A 27,006-nucleotide genomic window follows, 5' to 3' on the forward strand; every position below is an offset into this window, starting at 1 on the left:
CAAACACAGACGGGACAGTTCCACAAGCCCCTCGGGTCAGACTGCAACATGAGAGGACCCCCCCCGCTGGTGTCATCGTCTCTGGGTCTGCAGGACAGCAGAGAGACTGCCAGGAAACAGTCAGTCAGTCTGTGGAGAAACCAGTCAGTGAGCCTGAGGGAGTGTTGAGTCTTTCCGGAATCTTCTCCCAGTCTCCGGCCACAAGGCTGCCCAGGCAGGTCCAGATCCCTTCTGGGCGTGGCAGAGGGGGCGGAGCTCTCGACCTCGTACCTGGAGGGAGTCACGGACACCTGGCTGCACCTGAGTGTCTGCCCTGGACCCAGCCCCGCCCCTGGACCCAGCCCCGCCCCTGGACCCAGCCCCGCCCCTGGACCCAGCCCCGCCCCTGGACCCAGCCCCGCCCCTGGACCCAGCCCCGACCCTGGACCCCGCCCCTGGACCCAGCCCCGCCCCTGGACCCAGCCCCGCCCCTGGACCCAGCCCCGCCCCTGGACCCAGCCCCGCCCCTGGACCCAGCCCCGCCCCTGGACCCAGCCCCGCCCCTGGACCCAGCCCCGACCCTGGACCCAGCCCCGACCCTGGACCCAGCCACGCCCCTGGCCTCAGCCACGCCCCTGGCCTCAGCCACGCCCCTGGCCTCAGCCACGCCCCTGGCCTCAGCCAAGCCCCCAGCCCTACCCCCAGGGTCTGTATAGGTCCATGTCTCCTACTGCATGGCCTTCAGGGTCCTCCATGGCTCTGTGAGGCATACATTCATATCTCCCTCTAGAGAGAGAGAGAGGGGAGAACAGAGGGAGGTCATGTTCATAGCCCATGTGTCCAGCCCAGAGAGACGTCCGGGGAGAGGTCTACAGAGAGAGACTGATAGAGGAGGGCGTGTCTTGTCCACAGAGCGCTCCAGACCGGTAGAGGGCGTGTCTTGTTCACAGAGCGCTCCAGATTGGTAGAGGAGGGCGTTTCTTGTCCACAGAGCGCTCCAGACTGGTAGAGGAGGGCGTGTCTTGTCCACAGAGCGCTCCAGACTGGTAGAGGAGGGCGTTTCTTGTCCACAGAGCGCTCCAGACCGGTAGAGGGCGTGTCTTGTTCACAGAGCGCTCCAGATTGGTAGAGGAGGGCGTGTCTTGTCCACAGAGCGCTCCAGACTGGTAGAGGAGGGCGTTTCTTGTCCACAGAGCGCTCCAGACTGGTAGAGGAGGGCGTGTCTTGTCCACAGAGCGCTCCAGATTGGTAGAGGAGGGCGTGTCTTGTCCACAGAGCGCTCCAGACTGGTAGAGGAGGGCGTGTCTTGTCCACAGAGCGCTCCAGACTGGTAGAGGAGGGCGTGTCTTGTCCACAGAGCGCTCCAGACTGAGAGGAGGGCGTGTCTTGTCCACAGAGCGCTCCAGACTGGTAGAGGAATGTAAACAGAGAGGAGTCTTTGGCAGAGTTTGATGGTGTGTCTCTTTGGAGGTAGAGGGGTATAGATCGGGGGGGGGGGGGGGGGGGGGAGCAGGGCATGTGTTTGTGTAGGTGGCGTGTGTGGAGGGCGAGGGTTTGTGGAGGACGTGTGTGTGGAGGGTGTGAGTGTGTGTGTGTTAGGGGCTCATGCAGGGCAGGTCTCCTCCTGATGTGGAGGGTGTGTGTGTGTGTAGAGGGTGTGTGTGTGTGTGTGTTAGGGGCTCATGTAGGGCAGGTCTCCTCCTGAGTTAGTCCTGTAAGAGGCACTTCTGTGGTCCAGTTTGGGGGCCGCCCCCCCCTCCTCCGGCACCTCGCCACTGGCCAGTCCAGGTGGGGGGGCCCCGCGGGGGGCGGGTGGCTGGGGGGGGCCGGGCGGGGTCGGGTCACGTCCTTCCCGCCAGAAGGAACGTGAGGAAACTTCTGCTGAGAGAGAGAGAAAGAAATATGTGAGACCCCACCTACTGTAGACCTCATCAGACCACTGTGACCTCACCAGACTACTGTGACCTCACCAGACTACTGTGACCTCACCGGACTACTGTGACCTCACCTGACCACTGTGACCTCACCTGACCACTGTGACCTCACCAGACTACTGTGACCTCACCTGACCACCTTGACCTCACCAGACTACTGTGACCTCACCTGACCACTGTGACCTCACCTGACCACTGTGACCTCACCAGACTACTGTGACCTCACCTGACCACTGTGACCTCACCTGACCACCTTGACCTCACCAGACTACTGTGACCTCACCTGACCACTGTGACCTCACCTGACCACTGTGACCTCACCAGACTACTGTGACCTCACCTGACCACTGTGACCTCACCTGACCACTGTGACCTCACCAGACTACTGTGAACTCACCTGACCACTGTGACCTCACCTGACCACTGTGACCTCACCAGACTACTGTGACCTCACCTGACTACTGTGACTTCACCTGACTACTGTGACCTCACCAGACTACTGTGACCTCACCTGACTACTGTGACCTCACAGGTGGATGTTCTACTCTCAGCCTGGCGCTCTACTCAGAAGGACAGCCACATTGTGTCTGTCTGAAAAAGCTAAATCAATTGCAGACAGAACAGCCATACCTGCAGTCTCTGAGTGTTTTATGTGTTAATTACTTTGTCTTTGCATCTACCAGCTGAGTAAGTGATAGGTCGCTGTGACGTAGATAGGTTGGGTTTTGCCCCGCCTACAGAAAACCTGAGCTGAAAACAGGTGAGAAAATGTTCAACGGTCTAACTCCACATTTCAGTGCGACAAAGTTTTCGCGCTTTACACATGCTTTCAGGAACTAATTTCACACGTATATAATGTACTGGGGGCAAATCATGGAATTTGCTTTACAGCATCTTTAACCAATCAACCAACTGGCCGTGAAAATCAATTAACCACTCACTCAACCAAATGATTAAAATAACTAATTAATCAACAAATCAACCAACAGCATGCATCAACCAATCAACCACTCACCGCTGCAGCTGTGCTGAGGGTGTCCCCAGGCCCCCAGGCGCAGTGAGCGGTCCTGGCTGGTGTCTGGGGCTTGGCGTGGGGCCTGGCTGGTGTCTGGGGCTTGGCGTGGGGCCTGGCTGGTGTCTGGGGCTTGGCGTGGGGCCTGGCTGGTGTCTGGGGCCTGGCTGGTGTCTGGGGCTTGGCGTGGCGGGGCAACCGGCAGGGCCTGCTCCAGGGCCTCGTCCTCAGACAGGTAGGTGTAGGGGCAGTACTCACGCGGCCGGGAGTACATGCTGCCGTTGTCGTAGCAGTCAGAGCAGGTGACCAGTGGGCCTTGAACGCCCCCTGGTGGAGGGAGGCAGGAGAGGAAGAACTTGTCTTGTATAAATCTGATTATATAATGCATGTGTGTATATATGTGTGTGTGTGTATGTATGAGTGTGTGTGTATATATGTGTGTGTGTGTATGTATGTATGAGTGTGTGTGTATGTATGAGTGTGTGTGTATGTATGAGTGTGTGTGTGTGTCTCACCCCCCAGCCCCTCAGTCTGTCCAGGATGAAAGCTGCTGGTGAACAGAGAGCTCCCTCTGCTAGGGTCTGCCTCCACCTCGCTGCCCGTGTCTCCGTAACACACACCTGGACACACACACACACACGTATATATATATATACACACACACATCTTGGTTTAGTACCCAGTGAAACACTGTTCAGAGTATCGACACCCAGCCCATTGATCGAGAAGTGTGTTTATGTGTGTGTGTGTGTGTGGGGGGGGGGGGGGGTGATTGTGTGTGTGTGTGGGGGGAGGGGTGATTGTGTGTGTGTGTGGGGGGAGGGGTGATTGTGTGTGCGTGTACGGTTGTGAGTGTGTGTGTACCCACCGTCGGTGCCCTTGTGAGTGTGTGTGTTGGAGAGGGGGGGCATGAGCTGCTGGTGTGATCCGGCCTCCGAGCTGCTGTATCCCTCCGCCGGCTCTGACAGAGTCCCCTGAGAGGACAGGTAGCTGGGGATGTCTGCAGGCAGGGTCATCTCATCTGGACACACACACTTCCGCTTTACACAAGCCTTTACCTCCACACACACACACACAAGTCCCACCCTAAACACACACACACACCTGTGTTGGTGATGCTGTAATCCTCTCCCCTCCTCCTCATGTGGTATATGACGATGACCCAGACCAGGGAGGTTCCCACCACACAGCAGACCACCACCATCACCACGATGCCCACGGTGGCCCAGCCGTCTGCCTCCCCCGCCTCGCAGCCTGCCTGCGGGGCCACGCCCAGGTACACCTGCCCCCGCTCTGTCCCCAGCGTGTTGGACATGCTGCAGGTGTACCTGCCCGCGTCCCCCGGGCCCGCCTCCACGATGATCAGTAGCTGATTGGCCGCGGCGAAAAAGTGGCGCTCCGTCAGGACCAATGGGCTGTCGTCTTTGGTCCAGTTGATGCGGGGGGCGGGGCTTCCCCCTGCGATGCACTGCAGCACGGCCGTCTCCCCGCGGGCCACCACCCTGTCCTCCAGGGGGCGCAGGAGGGACGGGGTCTCTGGAGGGAGACATGAGCACTTCAGAACATAAACACTGAATACAGACAGGCAAGCAGGCAGGCAGGCGCAGGCAGGCAGGCACAGACAGGCAAGCACAGACAGACAGGCAGGCAGGCAGGCAGGCACAGACAGACAGGCACAGACAGACAGGCAGGCAGACAGACAGGCACAGACAGACAGGCACAGACAGGCAGGCAGCAGGCAGCGTACCCAGCACAGTGAGGGTGGCGTTGGCAGACAGGCTGCCTGCTGTGTTCTGGGCGGTGCAGCTGTACACGCCCATGTCCTCCGTCTTCACGTTGGCGATGAAGAAAATGTCGTCATCGGGCATCACGTGCATCCTGCGCTCACGGGCGGCAGGGAAGTCCGTGCCTCCGTCCTTCTGCCAGGCGATCTGGGGTGCGGGGTGGCCCTCCGCGGCACACTCCAGCCTCGCCATGGTGCCCGTACGCAGGGTCAGGTCCATGGGTGTCTTTAGGAAGGAGGGCAGCTCTGGAAGGGGGGGGGGGAGGAGTTTAGACACACCCAGACCCTCCTAATCACACCCAGACCCTCCTAATCACACCCAGACCCTCCTATTCACACCCAGACCCTCCTATTCACACCCAGACCCTCCTAATCACACCCAGAACCTCCTAATCACACCCATCCTCCTCACCGTTCACAGTGAGCCTGGCCCTGTTGGAGTAGTTGGAGCCGAAGTGGTTGGAGACGACACACTGGTACCGCCCCTCGTCTGTGAAGTTGACGTGGAGCAGGTGGAGGAGGGAGGAGTGGAGGAGCTGGCCGTCCTGGAAGCGAGCGTACGTCTGCACCTCAGGCTCGTACAGCAGCTCCCCGTCCCTCCGCCAGGCCGCCAGCATGGTGGAGTCACTGCTGCTGGCGGCCAGGCAGCTCAGGGTCACGTTGGTCCCTCTCAGGACGGTGGACGACTCTGGGTGGGTGGTGATCTGGGGCTTGGGGAAGTCGTCTGGGGGGCGGGAGGACCAAGGAGAGGGGGGAGAGAGGGAGGAGGGGCAGGGGAAAGGGGAAGGAGGGGCAGGGGAGATAGGAAGGAGGGGAAATCGTCAGCTAAACGAACACAGCTCTTTAAAGTGAGACGGTATGGTGAGGGTCCAGACTGACCACAGAGCAGCAGGCCTGGGGCCACCTCCAGCACGCTCTGGCCCTGCAGGGGGGGCGGGTGGGCACACACAGCCCTCACAGAGCCTTGGAAGGGCTGGCCAGACAGCCAGGGAGCCAGCCACTGTAGCAGACAGTCACACAACAGACTGCTGCTGTTCAGGAGACTGGGGGAGGGAGGGGAGGAGAGGACAGGGGAAGGAGTGGGGAGAGAGAAGCAGGTCAAGGTTACACCAACATGATCACATTAGGGTCAATCTTTTAGCAGTCAGCGTTCCCTGTGTGCCTGTAGCCAGCAGACCACAGGATGAGACAAGCTCCACTGTGTGCCTGTAGCCAGCAGACCACAGGATAAGCCTTGTGTGCCTGTAGCCAGCAGACCACAGGATGAGACAAGCTCCACTCACAACTCTTTCAGGTGCATGTGGGCCACAGCCTCCGGATGGATGGACATGATCCCATTCTTACTCAGGTCTCTGAGGGGGGAGGGAGAGAGAGGGAGAGGTGGAGGTGAATGCACTGTACCTTAACTCTGACCAGCAAAACACTGTAGAACTATGTGCCTCAAGGTGAAAAGCGTGTGTGCGCGCGTGTGCGTTCACAGATACTTACAGGTGTTCCAGCTCGTTCAGGCCGTCGAAGGCCTTCTTAGTGATGGACTTGATCTTGTTCCGCTGTAGAATCCTGCAGGAGTTAACTTTCAATTAGATAAAGTGTACATAGCTAGTCCCCCTAATCCACCCGCTGCCAGACTTACAGGGTGGTGAGCTTCTTCATCCCTACAAACACACCAACAGAGTCCTCGATGGCCCAGGAGATCTCGTTGTTCCTGATGTCTCTGGGATCGGAACACATCGAAGAGAACATAGAACACTCAGAAACAACTCTAGAACATTCCATAACCGTTTTGTGGCCACATTCTAGAACCACTTGGTGAAAACATTCAAACATTCTAGAACCCCCTCAACGGGGGAGGCGTTCTAGAAGGTTCTACTGTGATATCTACAACACAATGATCTACAGGAGGATCACCAATGAGGTAGAAGGAGCACAGGAGAGTTACAGGAACAGTTCATGAAGTCAACGAGGTAGACTGACACAAGAAAGATGAAAACACAAACACACCAACAAGGAACAACAGAAACCTACTGTCCAGAAAGGCCTTCGTCAGAATGCAGAAAACCACAAACGTGTTAGATGCCGATTGTTGTAGGCTACACTCTTGAGAATGACTGAATTGAGACTGTATTATGTGTGTGTGTGTTCGTCAGATGGCAAAAGTACACACATCCTTCACTCAAGTAGATGTACAGATACTCATGTTTAAAGACTCTGGTTAAAATTTCTGACTACACTTTTTCACTCAAGGTGAGAAGTATTTTTTTTCCAAACACAACACATAAAATTCCTATTTTTGTAATAAAAAAAAAACTTTAAAAACATTTGTTCAAAAATTCTTTCAACCTTAAAAAAAAGTTTCACAAACAGTTTGTTTCAAAGGCCTGATGGTTTGCCCCTTAGACTGTACACGTGAACAGCCCTGTCGCTGCTGCTGGGTCATTCCGTTAGTGCATGCACCCCTTATGGCTCCACTTGTACAGCCAATCAGAGTGCAGTCTGGGGATGCTCGCGCTGACGGTACCCAGTGGCGGGAATAGCAGATCAGTGGACTGACGATACAGAAGTATATGGTGTTGACATTTCAGTTTAAGGATTAGAGTGAGAGAGTGTTGGAATTGTGTGCATTCAGATACCTGTAAGTATTCAAGGAGAGGACTGTAAAAACATTTTTTTACAAATATATTTTTCAACCTTTCTGAACTGAAAGAGAGTGTGTGTGTGTGAGTGTGCGAGTGAGTGTGCGAGTGAGGGTGAGTGTGTGTGGGCTTACAGGGTGCGCAGGCTTGCCAGGCTGCTGAAGGCTCCCTCCCCCAGGTGAGTGAGAGTGTTGTCCCCCAGGTTAAGGCTCTGTAGCTGGGCCAGCCCAGCCAGCGCTGTCCCCTCCAGACGGCTCATGTGGTTGAAGGACAGGTCTCTGAGGACGACAGCACACAGAGAACAGAACACTCAGCACTGGGGCCAGCTGCTCCCCGAGGCTGGGGGAGCAGGGAGTCATCAAGGACTACAAGGAAACAAACATGGCTGCCTGGTCCTGGGAGGGTGTAGCTCAGTGGAGGAACATTCAGCTGCAGATCAACAGCTACCAGGTTCAAATCCCCCCACCACCACCCTGCCTGTACGTCACTTCTGAGAAAAGCATCCACTAAATCAATACATTGCATAACATACAAGGAAGTGACGACACTTGTCCTAGTGGACCAGACTCAGTTAGCAGACGCTTTTATTCAAACAGACGTACAAAGAAGAATCTCACATGAGCTACACCCATCTCAGTAGGATGTGGGTTCTGGTTTGGATCAGGAGGTTGTGTGTGGGCTTGGGGAGAGGTTGTGTTACTTACAGCTCCTCCAGGTTGTGGCAGAACTCCCAGGAGTCAGGCCGGACGAGGGTAAGGCTGTTGTGACTGATCCTCAGCAGGCGAAGCTTCCGCAGGCCGTACAGCCAGCCCTTGTTGACCTCTGTTAGGTTGTTATGCTCCAGCTCTCTGACACACACACACACACACACACACATCAGGACAGGGACAACATGCACTCCTCAGACAAAGGTGCTTAACTCCTTGTCTAAAGTGATGCCCTGGAACCAGCTCTGTACTCACAGCTCTTCGATGTTGTTGAGGCCAAAGAAGGCTCCGTCCATGAGCTTAGTGATGCCGTTCCTCTGCATTTTCAGAGTCTTCAGCGCCTCCATCCCTTTAAAGGTCAAACTGTCCACCATCTTGATCTTGTTGCGCTTGAACTCCCTGGAAACAAGTTCAAAAGGTTCATAGATGGTAACATAATATATTACATAAAAACAATGCGACTCAAACTCAACACAAAGATCGTAGGTTGCTAGTATAATTGTTGCGCACACAACACATTGCCTTTGCTCACTGCACTAAAATATTAAGATCTTGAAATTAAAAGAATGAAATGTACAACTCTTATAGCTGCTTTAACACTGACTATATATATAAAATTATTCAGGCCTTCACATTGGATTCATTTATAATATTATCAAAAAACAATACATGGAGGGTTTTACATTTACAGTTCTGCATTTCATTATTAATTATGAATAAAATGAAACCATCATCAGAATCAGAAAGGGTTCACGCTAAAACACATGATGTTGTGGTTTAGCGTGAGACTCCCCCAGACAGACACACGACTCACAGCAGCTGCAGCCGCGGCAGCCTGAAGACCTTGTAGGGCAGCAGGGCGATCCTGTTCCTGTTCAGCCTGAGGACCAGCAGGCTGCTGGAGATGTTGTCAAAGCAGCCGGGCTCCAGCAAACTGATCTTGTTGTTGCTCAAGTTCCTGAAGCACAAAGAGGGGAACGATCAGGAGGGAGGTCGCTTACGTCACAAGACAACGACAACAAATAGCATCGCCTGGAAGTACAGACACAGAGGTACATCTCGGGGTGACCTGGTCCACATTCCCCACTGCTAGCGCTCAGCCAGGTTGTGTCCAGTCAGACAGACAGCAGCACGACTCACAGATATTTCAGCTGCATGGATGGAAAAGCCCCAGCCTTGATCTCAGAGAGGGAGTTGGAGGAGAGATCCAGGGTCTCCAGGGACACGTACGGCTGGAGAAGAGGCGTGGCCAGCTCAGAGATCCGGTTGTGGACCCTGGGTGTTGGGAGGTAAATCACCCTTCATTTAGCAGACACTTTTATCCAAAGCGACGTACAAATGTTGCATATAGAAAGTACAGCACTCTACTACATTGTTCTACAGTAGAGGTTAGAGCAACATCGACATACAGCAGCAATCTGCATGGCTTAGGAAACAGGTGGGAAACATTTCCCTGGTGTACTGTGTGATCCTGAGGGTTTATTTCAGATAGTTCTCTCTGGTATAAGGGATAGTGTACACGTTCCCCCCAGTTTGTAACACAGTGATTAAAAGGGAGTGAGTGATGCAGACTTACAGACTCAGACTGGTGATGTTAGAGGTCACGTCCCCTAAATAAGGGACAGCTATCAGGTCATTGTGATTCAACGATCTGGAAAACAAAGGCACGTCATCAGGATAAATTGATCCGTCATCTTCAAGAAATCTTACAGTGCAAGGTACCTATATCTGTAATTAGCTTTGAACAAATATAAGTGTCACCACTGTGCTATTCTAATCCCAGTGCTTTGGAAAGTACACTTCCATGCAGTGATTTCTTGCCACATGAGTTATCTCATCATCTAGATGGCGAGTGGGGGCAACTTACACATGAGTTATCTCATCAGCTACATGGCGAGTGGAGCAACTTACACATGAGTTATCTCATCAGCTAGATGGCGAGCGCAGCTACTTACACATGAGTTATTCCATCCGGTAGATCCAGGGGTGGCACCGACAACTTTTTCCTACTGCAATCCAAGACATGGACCTCGTCGGCTCCCATCCGACACGAACATGGAGCCGGACAGGACTCCAGTCCCGGTGCAGTCAGACTCATCACCGAGAAGACTAGTACGGCCTGGTGGACGGTCCAGCCTTCCGCCATCTTACTAGCTGAATGCTAACTAGCTTTGCTATCAATACGTGGCTACTGGTTAACCAACAACACAGTTACAAAACGTTTCAACGACACGAAATAACCCTTATAACTTGATATTAATCATATATATACATGATGCTACAGAAGTCATAAAACCCATCGCTTTTTTTTCACCGTAAAACACATTTGTCCAACTTGCGAGCAGCATCACAGCACTGATTTCTCTTCCTTCCCTGCCTTCTTGGATTGCTTCCTTCCGCTTCAAATCTCGCCAGAACTCCTGAAGTAGCTAGCAGAGCTAACATTAGCTAACCTTCTTCAACAAATCAAAGCTGTCATTGTTTTTCACAGTGTGGATTAACTATGAGACTATCTTTTAACCGTTAAACCTAAATCGTGCAGTTTTATTAAATCCTATGACTTTAGACATTGCATATCCCTGGTAGCGTTCCTTCGGTGAAACAACAAAAGCGCCTTGCGTTGCTGACATGGATACCCCGTCCAACCCCCTCCAGCAGCTTGTTTACCGGTGTCCTATTGGTCCGTCTGCATGTTCGTCAACCGAGCCCTCTTACCTGATTGGATTGACGTTTACTTGTGATTAGGTGCGTTCGACATGGACAGCGGCTGCATGAAACGACCGGCGAGAGTAGCCGCTTGCAGTCGGGGAGGAGTTGAAAACGGCTCTGTAAAGTCGGACATTCCAGCTTCTCGTGGTTTGCTGCGTTGACGTCAGTCATGGCCGATCAAGCGCTGTTTGCTTACTTTACTTTATTTATAATTAAACTTAGTCTTTCCGTTAGTGAAGAGGCGGACTAAAACCCTTTCTTCAACACATTTTTAATTCAATTAAACTGTTTGGTCCGGATTTGAGCGTCAAAATAATTACAAAACACGCGTCAAAGTTGTCGTGTGTGAGTCTGGCCAATCATGAAATAGCTGTGTCGTCATTAGAACCCTTGCAGTTGCTCTTGAGAAAATGCGCTCGGCTACACAGCCGGCAGTTCTCGAATCGATCTCACGGTACTTTGATGGCTACGTCACAGTGACCTAGCCTCGGCGCCGTCTCAAGTCGGACAAAAAGTCTAACCAGAATTCACTGTTTCAAGTCAGCCGCCTGCAGCCGGCTGCAGCGCTGCATGAAGTCATTTCATGTCGAATGCACCTATTGACAAGTTCCTGCAGGAACGTAAGAGCTCAGATGCTTTGAAACTTTGGGAAACTTACTAAACTCCAACCTTAATCCTACAAGCTTTATTTTTGCCAACGATCTTGTGTATTTTCAGCTATTTAGCGTAACAATAATTCGTGTGTACGTTTTTGGGTTTTGAGGCAACTTTTTACGGCATATGCCAAGTGGTCCAACTAACTATAGAGGCAGGAATCAAAGTGTATGTGTGTGTGCGTCTGTGGCTCGATTCTTGCGGAAGAATAGATCAGGAGGACCCACAGACATGCAGTGTCGCGTCAAAGAACAATTTCCTTCTCATATCCCCGTGAAATGAGGGCAGCACCAAAAAGTCAAGAATAGTTTGTGCCTGCCGCCAAGAAAGATTGACTAGCCTAACTGTGGGTTAACTTTCTCATAGCCAGCCTACTCACATTTACATCTAGTCATTTAGCAGACGCTCTTATCCAGAGCGACTTACAGTAAGTACAGAGACATTCTCCCCGAGGCAAGTAGGGTGAAGTACCTTGACCATGGACACAACGTCATTGGCACGGACGGGAATCGAACCAACAACCTTCCGATTAATAGCCCGTAGCGCATACAACCCCTGGTCGTTGTCTCACCAATTGCGAAACAGGTTGTCATGACGTCGGCTGACTCGTTCCACACATAGTCCATTTTCATTAGGTGCGTTCGACTTCATGCAGCGCCGGCGTCGCCTGCAGCCGCCTGCAGCCCGGCTGACTTGAAGCAGCCAATGGCATTCTCAACTTCAAGGCAGCCGGCTGCTGTCGGCGTCGCCGGTGCTGCATCAAGTCGAACAAACCTATTATCAGTAGGTGGGGTAGGCTATCGAATTATTTTGTCATGGAGAGACGGTGTACCGAGTTCCAAACCACCACTGATGTAAAACATGACAGCAGGCGATAATGCATCACAAAATTGTATCTTGTACATTTGTATTTTTTGTAATATTTGTATTTTTATATTGTAAATGACGGGAACTTATATTTTATTGTATATTTTATTTAATTCTAATTCCACTTAGTACTGCTAGTTTATGTACCCTTAGTATAGATAGTCCACATATTTACATTTTAGGTCCCTATATGTTTATTGTATGCACCTTCCTGCCAAAGCAAATTCCTTGTCTGTGCAAACTTTCATGGCGAATAAATCCCATTCTGATTCTGATTCTAATAAACCCAAAAGGCTTACAAAATTATCCATCGGGCACAATACAAACGGGAACGGTTTTGATGTAGCCTAATACACATTTCTAAAAAGATTGATTTTGTGGGTTTGGCAATCAGCCTTTTTTGAGACATTTATTTCGTGGGCTCAAGTCTACAACTCTGACACAAAAAGCAGTTGTGGACATCATGCCTCAGGCATGAAACTGCAACCATCCTGGAAGTTCAATTCGACAGATTCAAAGAATTGAATTAAAGGCTATGGAATGTCTTCCTCGAAGTCTGAATGCGTGTTACAGCTCGTTCACCGAAGCCAGCTATAGCCTACACCCACCTGCATCCAATTACAAACAGGAAAATACTAGATAGCCTCCTTCTCATGAACTCATCTCCACAGTCGAGCCCAGGTGAAACAATGGATCGTACTCAACAGCAGGTTCAAAGGAGCGAGCTTCCAGAAGTTATTCAAAATGCTAAAAAACGGGTTGCTGAAAAATATAGGCCAATGCATCGAACTCTCCGTCTTGACATCACAAAACCCAACCGCGCTGTTCACATCGCCGGCACCGCGCTGAAGATCAACCTGTACATGTAAGTAGAGGGGGGGGGGGGGGGGTATTTTGTTTTATTATTTAAAAGCACTGGCTTCTTTCAATTTCCCGATTTGTTTGTTGTTTCTTTAGCATAGGCCTACTTGCTTTGTCAGGCGTAGCCTATTCCCCCAAACAGCGACACCTGCCCGTCCCGAGGCTTCATTCCTATCTTAGACTGACACCGCAGGCTCGAGGCAGCACGGCAACGGACCACTTGCAGCGCAGAACAGCGCGAGAGCTCAAAGGCTTCTTAACTTGCGACCAATCACCATCTCACTAGCTTTCACCTGCTCGTGATCAGCTGGTGCAGTAGCTTCCTGTGTGTCGGTCAGGACGGAGCAGAACGGAGTACTGTAACAGTAGGACTCATAGCAGATAACCATGCAGCCACAGTCGCGGACGCTAAGAATTGAATATGGAAAAACAACAAGTGTAACATATGTTATTGGGACGGAAGTCACCGTGAACATAAACAGGTACTGTACAATACAGTACGCTGTATGAATTGAGATGTTGGTAATGTTACTTTTGCTTATTAATTTAAACTTTTGAATTTGACTTCAACACTTTTTAAATAAATTGTTGTGCTGTTGATTTCAATGTAGTATTAAGTCTGCTATTAAATTCATACAATATATATTATGTATTTTTACTATTTAATCAAAGGCAAATTTGTTTGTCATCTTTCTGGTAACATAATTGGTCATCAGGGTCATTTGACTTGAGGGGAAAAAATCTATCATGGTTTATTTTAATTACTTAAATCATCAAGTCATTCAAATGGAGTCCTAAAGTGCTGAGTGAGTGGGGGCAGCAAAGAGAGAGCTGTGTTCTGTGCTGAGAGCAGACAGACAGAAAGCTGTGTCAGGGTGTCATCACATGCCAGGGTCCAGCTGAGGAGGTGGATTCCATGGTTACCAGCGGAGGCTGTCTCTGCACCCTCATCTCTGGACAGACCCTCTTTGTCGTCCCACAGACTTGAACACATGATGCGGTCAGTCAGTGCCAGGCCAGGACACAGATCTAGTGCTGCCAGAGTGGTGCGGCTGAGGAGTGGAGACTGAGGCTTTGTCAACCTCCACATTGGAGGTTGACAAAGGGAGGACTGGGTAAACTGGCTACAGGTCTGGTGGACTGATAGTATAAACACTACTGAATACTAGACTGTACTACTTACAACTAGACTACACAACTTCATACTACACTACTTTATATAAAAAACAATACTCCTCACTAGACTATCTTACTACATACCAGACAACACTCCTTCCCACTAGTCACTAGTGGGAGGAGGAGGGAGGTACAGGAGAGTTGCATCAGCCAGTTGTGCTGGACTAGACTGGACCACCACTGGATACAGTGTGGAGCAGACAGGAGCACACAGGAGCCCAGCTGAAGGTGCTTCTGATGAAGCAAGACTTCTAGGTGTCGACACATCCGTCCCTGAAACAGGATACTCCTTTGTGACACCTCTTTCACAGAAAGCTTGTGCTGCTGCAGTGAATCATATCCTCTTTCACAAAGTTAAAATGCACTTTAGCTCATATGGGATTAGGAGGAATCATTTAGAAATTATGATTTGAAATCTTAGGTTAGACTGAAAGGGAAAAATGAGGGGAGCAGGAACACACATATATATATATATATATATACCTGTACCTGTAACCCTAACCCTGAGAGGTGTGTGTACATGAGACATGAGACTGAGATGTGTGCACTTGGTACATGAGACTTGAGAGAGTGAGATGTGTGCATTCTCCCTGCTATAGTTCCCACACACCTGACTGTGTGGGAACAAGTTTTATTATGGTTATGTAACTAAATATACAGCCCAATGCAGCTTGGATGATCCTCTTGTAATGTGTCACTGACTCACAGTAAGAGGTATTTATAAAGTAGCCAAACATCCTGCAACATAGCTGTCCTGTAACTTAGTAACTGGCCCTGACATCTGTTGCTCCTGAAAATAGAAGATGATGAACTTGTAGTAATTACACGCCCACACGAATGTACACACACACTTCATGCAATTGGTTAACAACGAAAGGTCAGTTTATAATTCCCATTACTGAACATACATGGGTGTTTGCAGGATATTCAGTGTATATGCTTTGATATTGTCTGTGTCATGTGACATTGTTTGTTTTTGTTAGTATAGTTTTTAACACTGCTCTTCTGAGGACAAACATTGTGTGTACGTGTGTGCTCCTCCAATAGGAGCGCTCCTCCCAGCTCCAGGTTCTTCTCGGTGAAATGCAGCCCCCAGGTGCAGATCAGGATCAGCCCCGCCCCCTCAGACGCTGGCCCCGCCCCCCTCAGGAGCAGCTCTGTGTTGCTGTTCAGCATGGACTCCCCCAGCGTGGCTGTGAACGACAGCAAGGTACCCCCCCTCCCTGCCAGGATGCTACCCAGAAGGGACGGGGGGGAAAGATCTATAACAAAATAGATTTGAGTCGTTTTCTCCTCAGAAACGCTGAGGGTGAAATGATTCAATTAAACTTGAATTAAACTGTCAACTTTTTTCTCTGAGGGTAATTCAGAAGATCTTGTCAAACATCTTGATTTATATCTTGAGTTTTATATTCAAATTGTCCTCTGAACTGGATCTCCCTGTCTGAACTCGCCTGCAGAAAATCAATGATGATAATTTATGGTGAGAATTTATGATGCCTTGAATCTCATTGGAAGGAAGAGAAACCAACTCGTATTCTAGAAATCCAGGCCAGTTAAATTCCCAACTTAGTACAGTGTTAGTAAGGCCTTCCTGGGATTCTACAGAAAAGTACAGTATGTGTTGATCTGTTTAACCTGTGACCTAGAAATTGAGACTAGGTGTCTAAGAAATGTACCTGTAGCGGGGTTTGCTCGTTTAAGATTAGCAATACTTAATTTATAATAAAGTATGTAGTTCTTGGGGGCACCACCTCTTATTTGTTAAAGGGACAGAGGAAACCTTATTGAATAATATTGAATAATAGCCTTCGTAATAATCAGTCTAATCTTAAGTAGTGAATTCTATGAAAGTAGAGCAGATCAGATAACGTGAGGGATAACGCGAGTATTATAAACAATGATTTATTTAAGGAAATGTAATTATAATGAACAAATACCAGAGAAGTTATAGGTTAGTTGAAAGTGAGTTGAGTTGAACTGTATACAGTAGGTCCTAAACTATGATGAGGGTTGGTACAAGATGGTAGGTTGAGAGCGCGTGGGGAGGGGGAGGGAGAGCGAGCGAGAGATAGGCTTCTGGAGAACAATGGGAGAGTATGTTAACTAATCCTAACGAAAGTTAGGTTAAATCATTTGCAAACTAAAATAAAACGTAACAAATTAAATCACAATATGCCAATGTTCACAAGTAAGAAATGTAGCAATATCGCAGTTACTGTTGTCAGTTTGAAGAAGAGTCAAAGTTCCGTTCGTCGTTGTCAAACGGTTAGAGCAAAGGAATCTTTCGTTCAAGTTCCTAGTGGTCCAGTGAGTTGCTGATTGAGAAGGATAGGTCAGATGTGTCGCGAACACTTCCGGTGAATCCTTGAGAAAAAGCACGGATTGCTTGTGCGTCAAGGTTTTATAATCCTTGAGAAAGGGGGGTATCCTTTTGGAGGTGAACTCTTTGATTGGTCAGTTACTCCCACCTGGGCGTCCATCCTGAGATTGACGTATGGGTGTGAAGTGGTTGATAACTTTTCAGAGTTCAGCTATTTCAAATGTCCATGTATTGCTTATACTTCGAAATATAACAATACAACATTAATAAATGGTTTAGTTTGTAGATTAGAATCATTTTGATATCAAGATTGACTGATTTATCATAACAGGGAAGGAAGTTACATTAAAACATCAAATTATATCAACACAGCATTAAAGGGAAAGCATACATTATAACACATCAACTACTGTCATTGAAATAGTGTCCATGAGCCATGTAGTCCTTGAGAATATGTTTGTAAATCCAGAAAAGTTAGTTTTTCCTTAAAATCCTTTGTCTCCATACTGTAAGGCCATTTTGGTCTACCTTCTGACCCCATGCTGGGCCAGAAGCTTTGAAGCTCCTGCTCTGGAGATAAGGACAAGGGGGAAAAAACCCTCCTTGTCGGGGGTAGGGGAAAGGTGTGATGGTACGTGGTTTGTCTGTTGGCTCTGCTACATACCTGACTCCAGTATGCCAGGTGTGTGTACACAAGTGCTAGGTAAAGGTTACCTGGGGACTTCCTGTACTTAGTGTGTGTGTTTTCAGGCTTGGTATCGAGTGGTACAAAGTACAATGTCTTGAAACCTTGTAGAAATCACCTTTTAAAACAGCTTCACTGGAAGCTTTGCTCCTCGCTCCACTTGTCTCAACATGTCAGGCAGTCTTCTCTGCTTATCTGTCTGTGGTCTCTAATCAGACAGTTTAAACACAACTCTGCTGCTTTCACAGCAAACACACAGCAACATACTTAGTGAGTCAGCCTCAACTAAAGACAAGGGTACATTATTAATACAACAGTATTAACATTCTGCAACTGAATATGCTCCCTTCGGAAGATTTGGTTCATAAACGTGAGTTGGACTGGTGGAACAGATCTGCAGGTTTCGCAGAGGTCCACTTGATTGACTCTTGATTCAGATTTGTGTGAGTCAGTTGGGAACCAGAGTGATCTGTTCATGTAAATGACTCTTGTTCTTCAGCTGTCGGTCATGTACTATGGGAAGAACAGCGAGGTCCTGGCCAAAGCTGTTCTGCACCTGACTTCAGTTGGTACGTCTCACTTGAACCTCCTTTCAATCCGACTACACATAGATACTCTTCTGAATATATATCGTGTGTACTTTTGTACTGTATTCATATTACTTATCTATGAATGGAGGCTAACCTTGATGTGATGTGAGGTGATTGGTCACGTGTTTCTTCCAGAGATCTCTCTGGACATGGATGCTGACAGCTGATTGGTTGTTTCTTTCAGAGATCTCTCTGGACGTGGATGCTGACAGCTGATTAGTTGTTTCTTTCAGAGATCTCTCTGGACGTGGATGCTGACAGCTGATTGGTTGTTTCTTTCAGAGATCTATCTGGATGTGGATGCTGATAGGGATGGCGAGGTGGAGAGGAACAACCCCAACAAGGTGAACTGGTGCTGATGTGATCCTTCTCAAACAGCTCACTGGAGACACACACACATACACACACACACGGAAACACAAACACACGTACATGAGGAAACACAAAGACAGATGAATGAGGTAGAGGACATGCTATCATGCTAACATGCTATCATGCTAAAGATGTACAGTCACTAAAAGGATAAATACAGTTAAAAAGCGTGATCATGTTTTGGCCATTAAAAACCCTGCAGTGCAATGAGACCAAAAACAGAATAAAAATGAAATAGAACTAATTATAACAAACAACTTGAAATTAACCAGTAATCTTCAGCTTCCAACTTCAGTGACCAGAGACATTTGCCTGCTTAAATAATTGCAATTTAAAGGCAATTTAGAGGTCATAATACTTTTGAAGTCCTTCAGAGATAAACATGATCAGTTTATGCAAAAGCTTTGTGGCGAGGTGATGCAGTTTCTCAGTGACGGAGAACAGATCCTCCTCACCTCAGGGATCCTGGACTTGGGGCCCGGACGGCCAGGGAGCCATCCTATTGGTCAACTGTGACTCTGAACGCACCTATGGGAAGAGAGTGGACAGCGAGCAAAAGGATGTCACCAGAGTGTCAGGTAACCGTGACAATAACAGACACCTCCTCGGGTGGGTCAGTCCTGCAGAGTTGAGTCCCTGTGCAGGCTATTCCAGATCTGAAGAACATGTCCTGTTGTCCCCTCCAGATCTGAAGGACATGTCTGTTGTCTCCTCCAGATCTGAAGGACATGTCTGTTGTCCCCTCCAGATCTGAAGGACATGTCTGTTGTCCCCTCCAGATCTGAAGGACATATCTGTTGTCTCCTCCAGATCTGAAGGACATATCTGTTGTCTCCTCCAGATCTGAAGGACATGTCTGTTGTCTCCTCCAGATCTGAAGGACATGTCTGTTGTCTCCTCCAGATCTGAAGGACATGTCTGTTGTCCCCTCCAGATCTGAAGGACATATCTGTTGTCTCCTCCAGATCTGAAGGACATGTCTGTTGTCTCCTCCAGATCTGAAGGACATGTCTGTTGTCTCCTCCAGATCTGAAGGACATGTCTGTTGTGCCCTCCAGATCTGAAGGACATGTCTGTTGTCTCCTCCAGATCTGAAGGACATGTCTGTTGTCTCCTCCAGATCTGAAGGACATGTCTGTTGTGCCCTCCAGATCTGAAGGACATATCTGTTGTCTCCTTCAGATCTGAAGGACATGTCTCCGATGTTGCTGCGGATCCGAGGCCCCCCCAGCCTGCCAGAAGGCTACAAGCTGGCCCTGCACATCTCCCAGAAGGATGGCAGCAGCCTGCGTGTCTTCAGGACCAGGTCCACCGAGGACGTCCACCGCGGCCTGAGTGAGTATCCAGCCTCAACACAGACGCAGGGGTTGGATTCCACTTCAGACAGTAGGTCCATGGACTACTGGTTTATACTTTGTCCTAATGGGTAATAGAGTGTAGATTATTAGGCAAAATGGTAATTTTATCTATTGACAATTAAATGTAGTCGATAGATTAATGTCAATGAAATCAATGAAAGTGGCTGTATGTTGGGGTTGCTGCCTGTGCTGAATCTACATCATCACCTGTCGTTGCAGTTAACCTGTTTTACAGTTCCTTTGTGAAGGACTACCCTCTAGTTGTGGGCAAGGAGATTCTCTCTCAGGAGGTTCCTTACCGCGGGGGGAACTCAGAGAGCAAGTTCTATGTGGAGGGCCTCCGGTTTCCCGACAGTGACTTTGATGGCCTCGTCCAGATCAACCTCAGTCTGTTAGAACCCAGCTCCAAGGTTCTGTCTATCTGGTCCATCTGTCTGCCTGCCTGTGTGTCTGTCTGTCTGCCTGTGTGTCTGTCTAGCTATCTATCTGTCTGTCTTTTTGTGTTTGTCTGTCTATCCACCCGTCTGCCTGATCAAAGTTCTTTATCTCTGTCTTCCTCTCTCTCTCCCCCCCTCCCCCCTTCGCTCTCTCTCTCTCTCTTTGACACGTGTGTGACTGCCTGCAGGGCTGTCCTGAGACACCCATCTTCACAGACCGAGTTGTGTTCAGGGTGGCTCCCTGGATCATGACACCCAACACCCTCACACCTGTCGAGGTGTTCGTCTGCAGGTGAGACAGGGTGTGGAGGGGCACCCCATGAGGATAGCAGTATCGATAGGAAAGAAAAAGGGCACTGATGATGTTACTGTTTAGAACTATCTTGATGGCTCCTGTCTAACACCAGTACTGTGTGTGATGGTGTGTGTGACCCCAGCACCTCTGACAATGCCCAGTTTGTGAAGGCAGTGAGGAGGCTGGTCCAAGACTATGGCTGCAAGCTGAAGATCTGTAGTGAGTTCAAAAACAGAGGAGACCGCTGGATGCAGGTGAGGAGATGGACTCATTAGACACAAACACCCACACACAGTTATTGTTATTGGAGATTTCAATCAACATGCTATCTACAGAGGAGTTCTTAACATGTAGAGCTGCTTTAACACTAGGCAGGTTTTAAGGTGACTATTTTTCAAATTTTCTTTAAAAAAACTTTTAAATAAAATAAAATAATTTTTTAGAAATGTTTTTTTTTTTTTACTTTCTTTAAAAAAATAATTGAACACTTTCTTTCAAAAACGTTTTTAGAAAATATTTTTTCAATAACTTTTTTGGACAATTTTCTTTCCAAAACCTTTTTAGAAAAATATCTTTCAACCTTTCATGGAAAGAGCCTCCTCTTTTTAAAACCTGTGTCACACACAGTGAAAGGAGAGGAGAGAGAGAAAAACAGAATAGAGTAAAGCAGCAGAGTAGTAGAGTGCAGTAGAGTAGAGTGCAGTAGGGTGCAGTAGAGTAGAGTGCAGTAGAGTAGAGTGCAGTAGAGTAGAGTGCAGTAGGGTGCAGTAGAGTGCAGTAGAGTAGAGTGCAGTAGAGTGCAGTAAAGTGCAGTAGAGTGCAGTAGAGTAGAGTGCAGTAGAGTCCTCATCAAGTACTCTTCAATAAGTAAAAGCTTTAGTAGAAACTTTTCTTAAAATATCTTTCTTGACAACTTTCTTTCAACAACTTTTTGGGAGAATTTTCTTCCAACCTTTCATGGACCAGCCTGCTCTTTAAAAAAAACGTGCACAATGACAAAAAATGATATAGATCATTCCACCAAATACAGATTAAAACTAAAGTAACGAGCCTAGCTTGAAAAATAAATAGTGAAGTAATGTACTGATACCAGAAAAATCTACTTAAGTACAGTAACAAATTTGTACATTGTTACTTCCCATCTCTGTAGTCCATCTACTGTCTGATAATGTGGTGTTACTGGTCATTTTCATCATGTTTGTCTGTGGAGTGAGCTGGCATCATGTTTGTCTGTGGAGTGAGCTGGCATCATGTTTGTCTGTGGAGTGAGCTGGCATCATGTTTGTCTGTGGAGTGAGCTGGCATCATGTTTGTCTGTGGAGTGAGCTGGCATCATGTTTGTCTGTGGAGTGAGCTGGCATCATGTTTGTCTGTGGAGTGAGCTGGCATCATGTTTGTCTGTGGAGTGAGCTGGCATCATGTTTGTCTGTGGAGTGAGCTGGCATCATGTTTGTCTGTGGAGTGAGCTGGCATCATGTTTGTCTGTGGAGTGAGCTGGCATCATGTTTGTCTGTGGAGTGAGCTGGCATCATGTTTGTCTGTGGAGTGAGCTGGCATCATGTTTGTCTGTGGAGTGAGCTGGCATCATGTTTGTCTGTGGAGTGAGCTGGCGTGATGTTCTTCTGTCCAGGATGAGATGGAGTTTGGCTACATAGACTCTCCTCACCAGCGCTTCCCTGTGGTGCTGGACTCCCCTCGGGACAGAGGCCTGCAGGACTTCCCCTTTGACGAACTGCTGGTGAGACCTACATCACTGACCATAACCCTACATCACTGACCATAACCCTACATCACTGACCCTAAAGGCCGAACTATACTACTCCGACTCCGTTACGGACAGACAGACGGACGGAGTCGGACGGATTAGTTGAATTTATAGTACTCCGAAGGCTGTGGGTGCTGAAAACAATTCACCGCCAGAAGAGTAGGTGGCGCTGCACTGCGATGCTAGCTAGGTTATCGAAAAGTCTGATCAAATTTACAAATTAGCCGTTTCATCAATAAAATAAGCACATTTTCAGCAACTGTACTGCCCATTTCTCGTCACATTTTAATTCAGATGCTGATTTACATATACTGTTTTGCTGAAATATGAATTGTAAAAACTTACAGCAATGGCGGTCAAAGGATTCTGTTCGTCTTGTTGGTCACGGCAACCCCGCCCCTGACGCAAGCGGTTCTTAATATGGACCAATCACAGCCAAGGGGTATCCGGATCCGGTATTCCGTAAAATGAGGAAAATCAGGAGGTGCACGTAGAGCTCGGAGAGGGCGTTCCACATCGGAGAGGGCGTTCCCTGTCTCCGTGAAAACTGAGTAGTTTAAATCGGCCTTAACCCTACATCACTGACCCTAACCCTACATCACTGACATACTGGGAATACTGCCCTACATTAATCTCCCCCGCAGGGCCCAGACTTCGGCTATGTGTCGCGGCTGGCTAACTCTGAGGAGGTGACCAGCCTGGACTCGTTTGGGAACCTGGAGGTGAGCCCCCCTGTGACAGTGAATGGGAAGGAATACCCCCTGGGGAGGATCATCATTGGAGTGGCCTTCCCTACGTGAGGACCTGACACACACCTCCGTTCTACCTCACACACACACGGTGTCTCCCATCACTAACACTGTGTGATCATTTCCACCTCTCCTCTGTGTGTGTGCAGGACGACCCAGGGTCGCAACATGACAAGGGTGGTTCAGGACTTCCTGTGGGCTCAGAAGGTCCAGGAACCCATTGCGCTGTACTCTGATTGGCTCACGGTGGGTCATGTGGACGAGTTCATGACCTTTGTTCCCGCTCCTGACAGGAAGGTAAACATCTCTACAGTCACTTGCTCCTGTCTGAATAGAAACACATTATTACGGCTAGTGTTTGATAGATGTAATACAAAAAAGGGAATGCTATAGTAATATACAAATAGGTTACCTTTCACCGGTATGTGATGCTCTGTCTGTCTTTGTGTCTCATCCAACACCTGTGTGTGTGTGTGTGTGTGTGTGTGTGTGCGCACAGGGTTTCCGCCTGCTCTTGGCCAGTCCTGAAGCAGGCTATAAGGTGTTCAGACGCCTGCAGATCCACGGACACGGACAGGCCAACATGTTCGACGGTACTGCTGCTCCTCTCGTCTCCCTCCCACCCTCTCATCCAACACCTGTGTGTGTGTGTGTGTGTGTGTGTCTCATCCAACACCTGTGTGTGTGGGTGTGTCTCTTGTAGGTCTGGGAGAAAAACAGGAAATCAAAGTGGATGATATTCTGGCAGATGAGAAACTGCAAGCAGACAATAACTTTGTCCAGGTGAGTGTCCTGGTCTCTGGTACAGTACAGATCACACAGACTCACTGGACTAGAGCTGGGACTAGGGTTCAGACTGAGATGCTTTTATAACCATGGTGATGCCTCTCCACACCCTCACAGGGCTGCATTGACTGGAACCGAGATGTTCTGAAGAGAGAGCTGGGTCTGGAAGATGATGACATCATCGACCTGCCCATCCTGTTCAGGGTGGACGAGGAGGACTGCCGTGCAGCAGCCTTCTACCCAGACATGGTACCTCTGCACACACTGCCCCCTGCTGGTCCGGCTGAAACACTGCCCCCTGCTGGTCTGGCTGACTGACACTGTAGCTGAGGATATATCAAATGCCAAAGTTGCCAAAACTATCTCATGAGCCAAAACGCTTATCTGAAAACCTAACCTACCACCCTCCCCCCTCTCTCACCCCCTCCACCACCACTCTCACCTCCCCCTCACCCCCTCCACCTCACCTCCTCCCCCCCCCCCACTCACACACCAAATCTTCTGCCTCCCCTCTCACTCTCCCCCTCTACACCATAAACCACACACACACTCCTACCTCCCCTCCCCCCCTCACCCCAGGTGAACATGCTGGTGCTGGGGAGGACCCTGGGGGTCCCCAAGCCCTTCGGGCCCCGGGTGGAAGGCCGCTGCGCGCTGGAGGCGGAGATGATCCGTCTGATGGAGCCGCTGGGGCTGAGCTGCACCTTCATAGACGACTTCTCCAGCTACCACCAGCTGCTGGGAGAGGTGCACTGCGGCTCCAACGTGCGCAGGGAGGCCTTCACCTTCAGGTGGTGGCACCTGCAGGTGTAGGAGGGGGGGCCTGGGGGAGGGGGGGCCTGGGGGAGGGGAGGGATGAGCCCTGACACAAATAGAGGAGGAGGAAGGTGAGCTGTTAGAATGGGTAGAGGAATAATGATAAGAATCGTAGTTAAAATGTTAAAGTCAATAATCACACTTGAGTTTCATCTGGACTAACTTAAGTCTTTATTTTTCTTGGCTTCATTTACAAAAGGGTGTAAAGCAATATTTACAAACAAGACATCCGAACGAGTACTTAAGCAGGGATTTAAACGAGAAGGGAAATACAATAATCCAAATGAAGCACGTTGCAAGATGGTTGTATGCCTGGGTTCCTCTCTAGAGAACAGGGACGAGCAGCACACAGCAGCCAGCAGGTCATGGTCAGCAGGGACCACTAGAGGGCGCAAGCACACAGTGCCACTCTTACCAGAGACCAGTGAGAAAGTTTTGAGAAAATGCTCCAAGCGATGAGTTTTGAATGCCTGCGATGCATGTCAGTACAGATCATGACGTCGCCAGTGTTGGAGATTCAAACGCTTCAATTTAATCATGTTGAAACATAAAACACTTCATATGTTTTCTTCTAAATCTGATTTAATCTAGTTTTGGGATCAAGCAGTGCTGTATCTGACGGTGTGTAATGTAGCGCTGGTGTACTAATGCCACAGCAGACAAATCTATTCACAATCCAGTCCTGTCTACTCCAGCTTATAGTTTGGAAATAAAAATGCTGAGGACACATCGTTCATTGCAGTTTCTTTTCTTGATAGAAATTCAGAGAGAAACTCAAACTAGACTATTGCAGGGCGGCCCTGTGCACACACACGCACACACGTCACAGATCTATATTATCCTGTACACAAGCCTCAGATGAGTGTTTACATTCAAACTAGTTGGTGTTGCCTGGTTACAGACCACACCCACCAGGAAGTGCTCTGTACGATGCCCTCAGGAGCTTTGACAGTGACAAGGCAACTTCAAGACGTCACAGTGAAAAATATCTGATCCAGTAATGAGTCTGATTATAAATGCAAAAAGAAAACAAGGTCAACAACCATATTAAAATGTACAGCTGGGTTTCCCTAAAAGGCCCATGTCACAATCGTTAAGAACTCACGTTAAAGCAAACCAGGAAATTGAGATATTTGGCTCTTGTGTAGACATTGGGACAAGTTGACTGGTTCAAAGTTGAGACAAGTCACATAACATCTCTACATACAGTATCCAGTTCATAATGGGGTTTAAAATATTTACACCATGCACGACACAGTTGTATATGCACTCACATCAAGTTAAAAGCAACTCCAGGGCAGTGTTCAAATAGGGGGGGTCCCTAAGTAGGGGTGGGGGGGTCAGTTGTCCTGTGTCAACAAGCTTGGCCCCCTAAATGTGAGTCTGAATAATTATAAACATGGTCTTTTTTCTGTTAATACATTCAATGTAGTGAAGAAAACTACATGACATGAATGTTTACTGTAACTGGCCTCTCTAACTGAACAACTGGCCCCTGCTTGGCCCCCCTGCTTGGCCCCCCTGCTTGGCCCCCCCGCTTGGCCCCCCCGCTTGGCCCCCCCGCTTGGCCCCCCCGCTTGGCCCCCCCGCTTGGCCCCCCCGCTTGGCCCCCCTGCTTGGCCCCCCCAGTTGGGATGGTCTAGAACCTCCCCTGCCCCTCTGCCAGGCTGAGGAGCAGGGGAGGCCAGGCTGAGGAGCAGGGGAGGCCAGGCTGAGGAGCAGGGGAGGCCAGGCTGAGGAGCAGGGGAGGCCAGGCTGAGGAGCAGGGGAGGCCAGGCTGAGGAGCAGGGGAGGCCAGGCTGAGGCTGCTTCTAGATGAGCTGGATTGTTAAGGTTAGACCAGACACAGCAGCTGATGAAGAGCGGCTTCTAGTTCTAGTAGAAACATGGACGTGGTACTGAAACAGTCCTGAGAACAGGACTGAGGTGCAGGATGGAGGGCTGGTTAAGGTCAACCAGGCTGGTGGGATCTGCAGCCACTCACAAACACAGCTGCATGATGGGAAATGGGTTTACAACAGATACGTCTGTCTGTCTTTCTGCCAGTGTGTCTGTGTGTGTGTGTGTGCGTGTCCTGTCTGTGTGTGTGTGTGTCCTGTCAGTGTGTGTGCGTGTCCTGTCTGTGTGTGTATGTGTGTCCTGTCTGTGTGTGTGTGTGTGTCTGTGTCAGGTTAGTTGCTCCTTTGTTCCTGGTGGACAGGTGAGTCTGGTCTCCTGCAGGTGAGTCTGGTCTCCTGCAGGGGGCGCCACTACTGCTGAGGACAGAGAGGAGATGGCTCATCAGACACACACACACACACACACAAGTAACACACACAGAGTTCTGTTTTGTCATCATAAGTGTAGGAACTGTCATGGCTGACCTGCTAATGGAGATCCATGGAGGGAGGAGTCTAACAGCTCTGCAGGAGGGGGTTGGGGGGAGAGAGGGACAAGGTTACCAAGACAACCTCACCTGGACGGTGAAAGGTCATGGACCTATTTATACACATCACAGACTACCAGACAGTTACTT

General features: G+C 49.1%; 2 protein-coding genes across 6 annotated transcripts; one reads left to right on the forward strand and one right to left on the reverse strand.

The window, feature by feature from the left end:
• Nucleotides 1–1,258: 1,258 nt before the first annotated feature.
• On the reverse strand, nucleotides 1,259–11,274 carry lrig2 (leucine-rich repeats and immunoglobulin-like domains 2). 4 transcript variants are annotated; one of them, XR_009931653.1, is made up of 19 exons: nucleotides 10,004–11,274; nucleotides 9,625–9,699; nucleotides 9,189–9,323; nucleotides 8,863–9,006; nucleotides 8,304–8,447; nucleotides 8,046–8,189; nucleotides 7,476–7,619; nucleotides 6,342–6,422; nucleotides 6,197–6,268; nucleotides 5,992–6,060; nucleotides 5,588–5,751; nucleotides 5,121–5,432; nucleotides 4,673–4,954; nucleotides 4,030–4,461; nucleotides 3,794–3,946; nucleotides 3,441–3,545; nucleotides 2,929–3,252; nucleotides 1,406–1,860; nucleotides 1,259–1,325 (listed from the first exon to the last, which is right to left on the reverse strand). XR_009931653.1 is itself a non-coding variant. In XM_062473840.1 (19 exons), the coding sequence occupies exons 1-19, from the start codon at nucleotides 10,192–10,194 to the stop codon at nucleotides 1,652–1,654; spliced, it is 3,126 nt and encodes a 1,041-aa protein (XP_062329824.1). In that variant the 5' UTR covers nucleotides 10,195–11,273; the 3' UTR covers nucleotides 1,259–1,651. The 4 variants fall into 4 exon arrangements, 3 of the variants coding, with proteins under 3 accessions (XP_062329824.1, XP_062329802.1, XP_062329816.1); XM_062473840.1 differs by having other exon boundaries at nucleotides 1,259–1,860; nucleotides 2,929–3,070; nucleotides 3,125–3,252; nucleotides 10,004–11,273; XM_062473818.1 differs by having other exon boundaries at nucleotides 1,259–1,860.
• Nucleotides 11,275–12,912: 1,638 nt separating this feature from the next.
• Nucleotides 12,913–25,221, forward strand: padi2 (peptidyl arginine deiminase, type II). 2 transcript variants are annotated; one of them, XM_062473862.1, is made up of 17 exons: nucleotides 12,914–13,143; nucleotides 13,236–13,621; nucleotides 15,363–15,525; nucleotides 17,823–17,892; nucleotides 18,196–18,257; nucleotides 18,746–18,863; nucleotides 19,468–19,620; nucleotides 19,863–20,053; nucleotides 20,269–20,372; nucleotides 20,518–20,629; nucleotides 22,006–22,113; nucleotides 22,785–22,936; nucleotides 23,039–23,186; nucleotides 23,389–23,482; nucleotides 23,593–23,672; nucleotides 23,793–23,924; nucleotides 24,255–25,221. In XM_062473862.1, the coding sequence occupies exons 2-17, from the start codon at nucleotides 13,527–13,529 to the stop codon at nucleotides 24,486–24,488; spliced, it is 2,016 nt and encodes a 671-aa protein (XP_062329846.1). In that variant the 5' UTR covers nucleotides 12,914–13,143; nucleotides 13,236–13,526; the 3' UTR covers nucleotides 24,489–25,221. The 2 variants fall into 2 exon arrangements, with proteins under 2 accessions (XP_062329838.1, XP_062329846.1); XM_062473854.1 differs by lacking the exon at nucleotides 13,236–13,621 and having other exon boundaries at nucleotides 12,913–13,143.
• The last annotated feature ends 1,785 nt before the right edge of the window (nucleotides 25,222–27,006 follow it).

This window comes from Osmerus eperlanus, chromosome 1, assembly GCF_963692335.1.
Source record: "Osmerus eperlanus chromosome 1, fOsmEpe2.1, whole genome shotgun sequence".
Classification (NCBI taxonomy): domain Eukaryota; kingdom Metazoa; phylum Chordata; class Actinopteri; order Osmeriformes; family Osmeridae; genus Osmerus; species Osmerus eperlanus.

Coding starts and splice junctions, on each gene's coding strand:
- padi2 (XM_062473854.1), top strand. CDS start 12,932: ATGAACTCATCTCCACAGTCGAGCCCAGGTGAAACAATGGATCGTACT. Junction 17,893..18,195: donor TCTGCACCTGACTTCAGTTG/GTACGTCTCACT, acceptor TGTTTCTTTCAG/AGATCTATCTGGATGTGGAT. Junction 23,483..23,592: donor ACAGGCCAACATGTTCGACG/GTACTGCTGCTC, acceptor TGTCTCTTGTAG/GTCTGGGAGAAAAACAGGAA.
- lrig2 (XM_062473818.1), bottom strand. CDS start 10,194: ATGGCGGAAGGCTGGACCGTCCACCAGGCCGTACTAGTCTTCTCGGTG. Junction 8,448..8,862: donor CTGCCGCGGCTGCAGCTGCT/GTGAGTCGTGTG, acceptor ACTTGTTTCCAG/GGAGTTCAAGCGCAACAAGA. Junction 6,423..7,475: donor CTGGCAAGCCTGCGCACCCT/GTAAGCCCACAC, acceptor TTCCGATCCCAG/AGACATCAGGAACAACGAGA.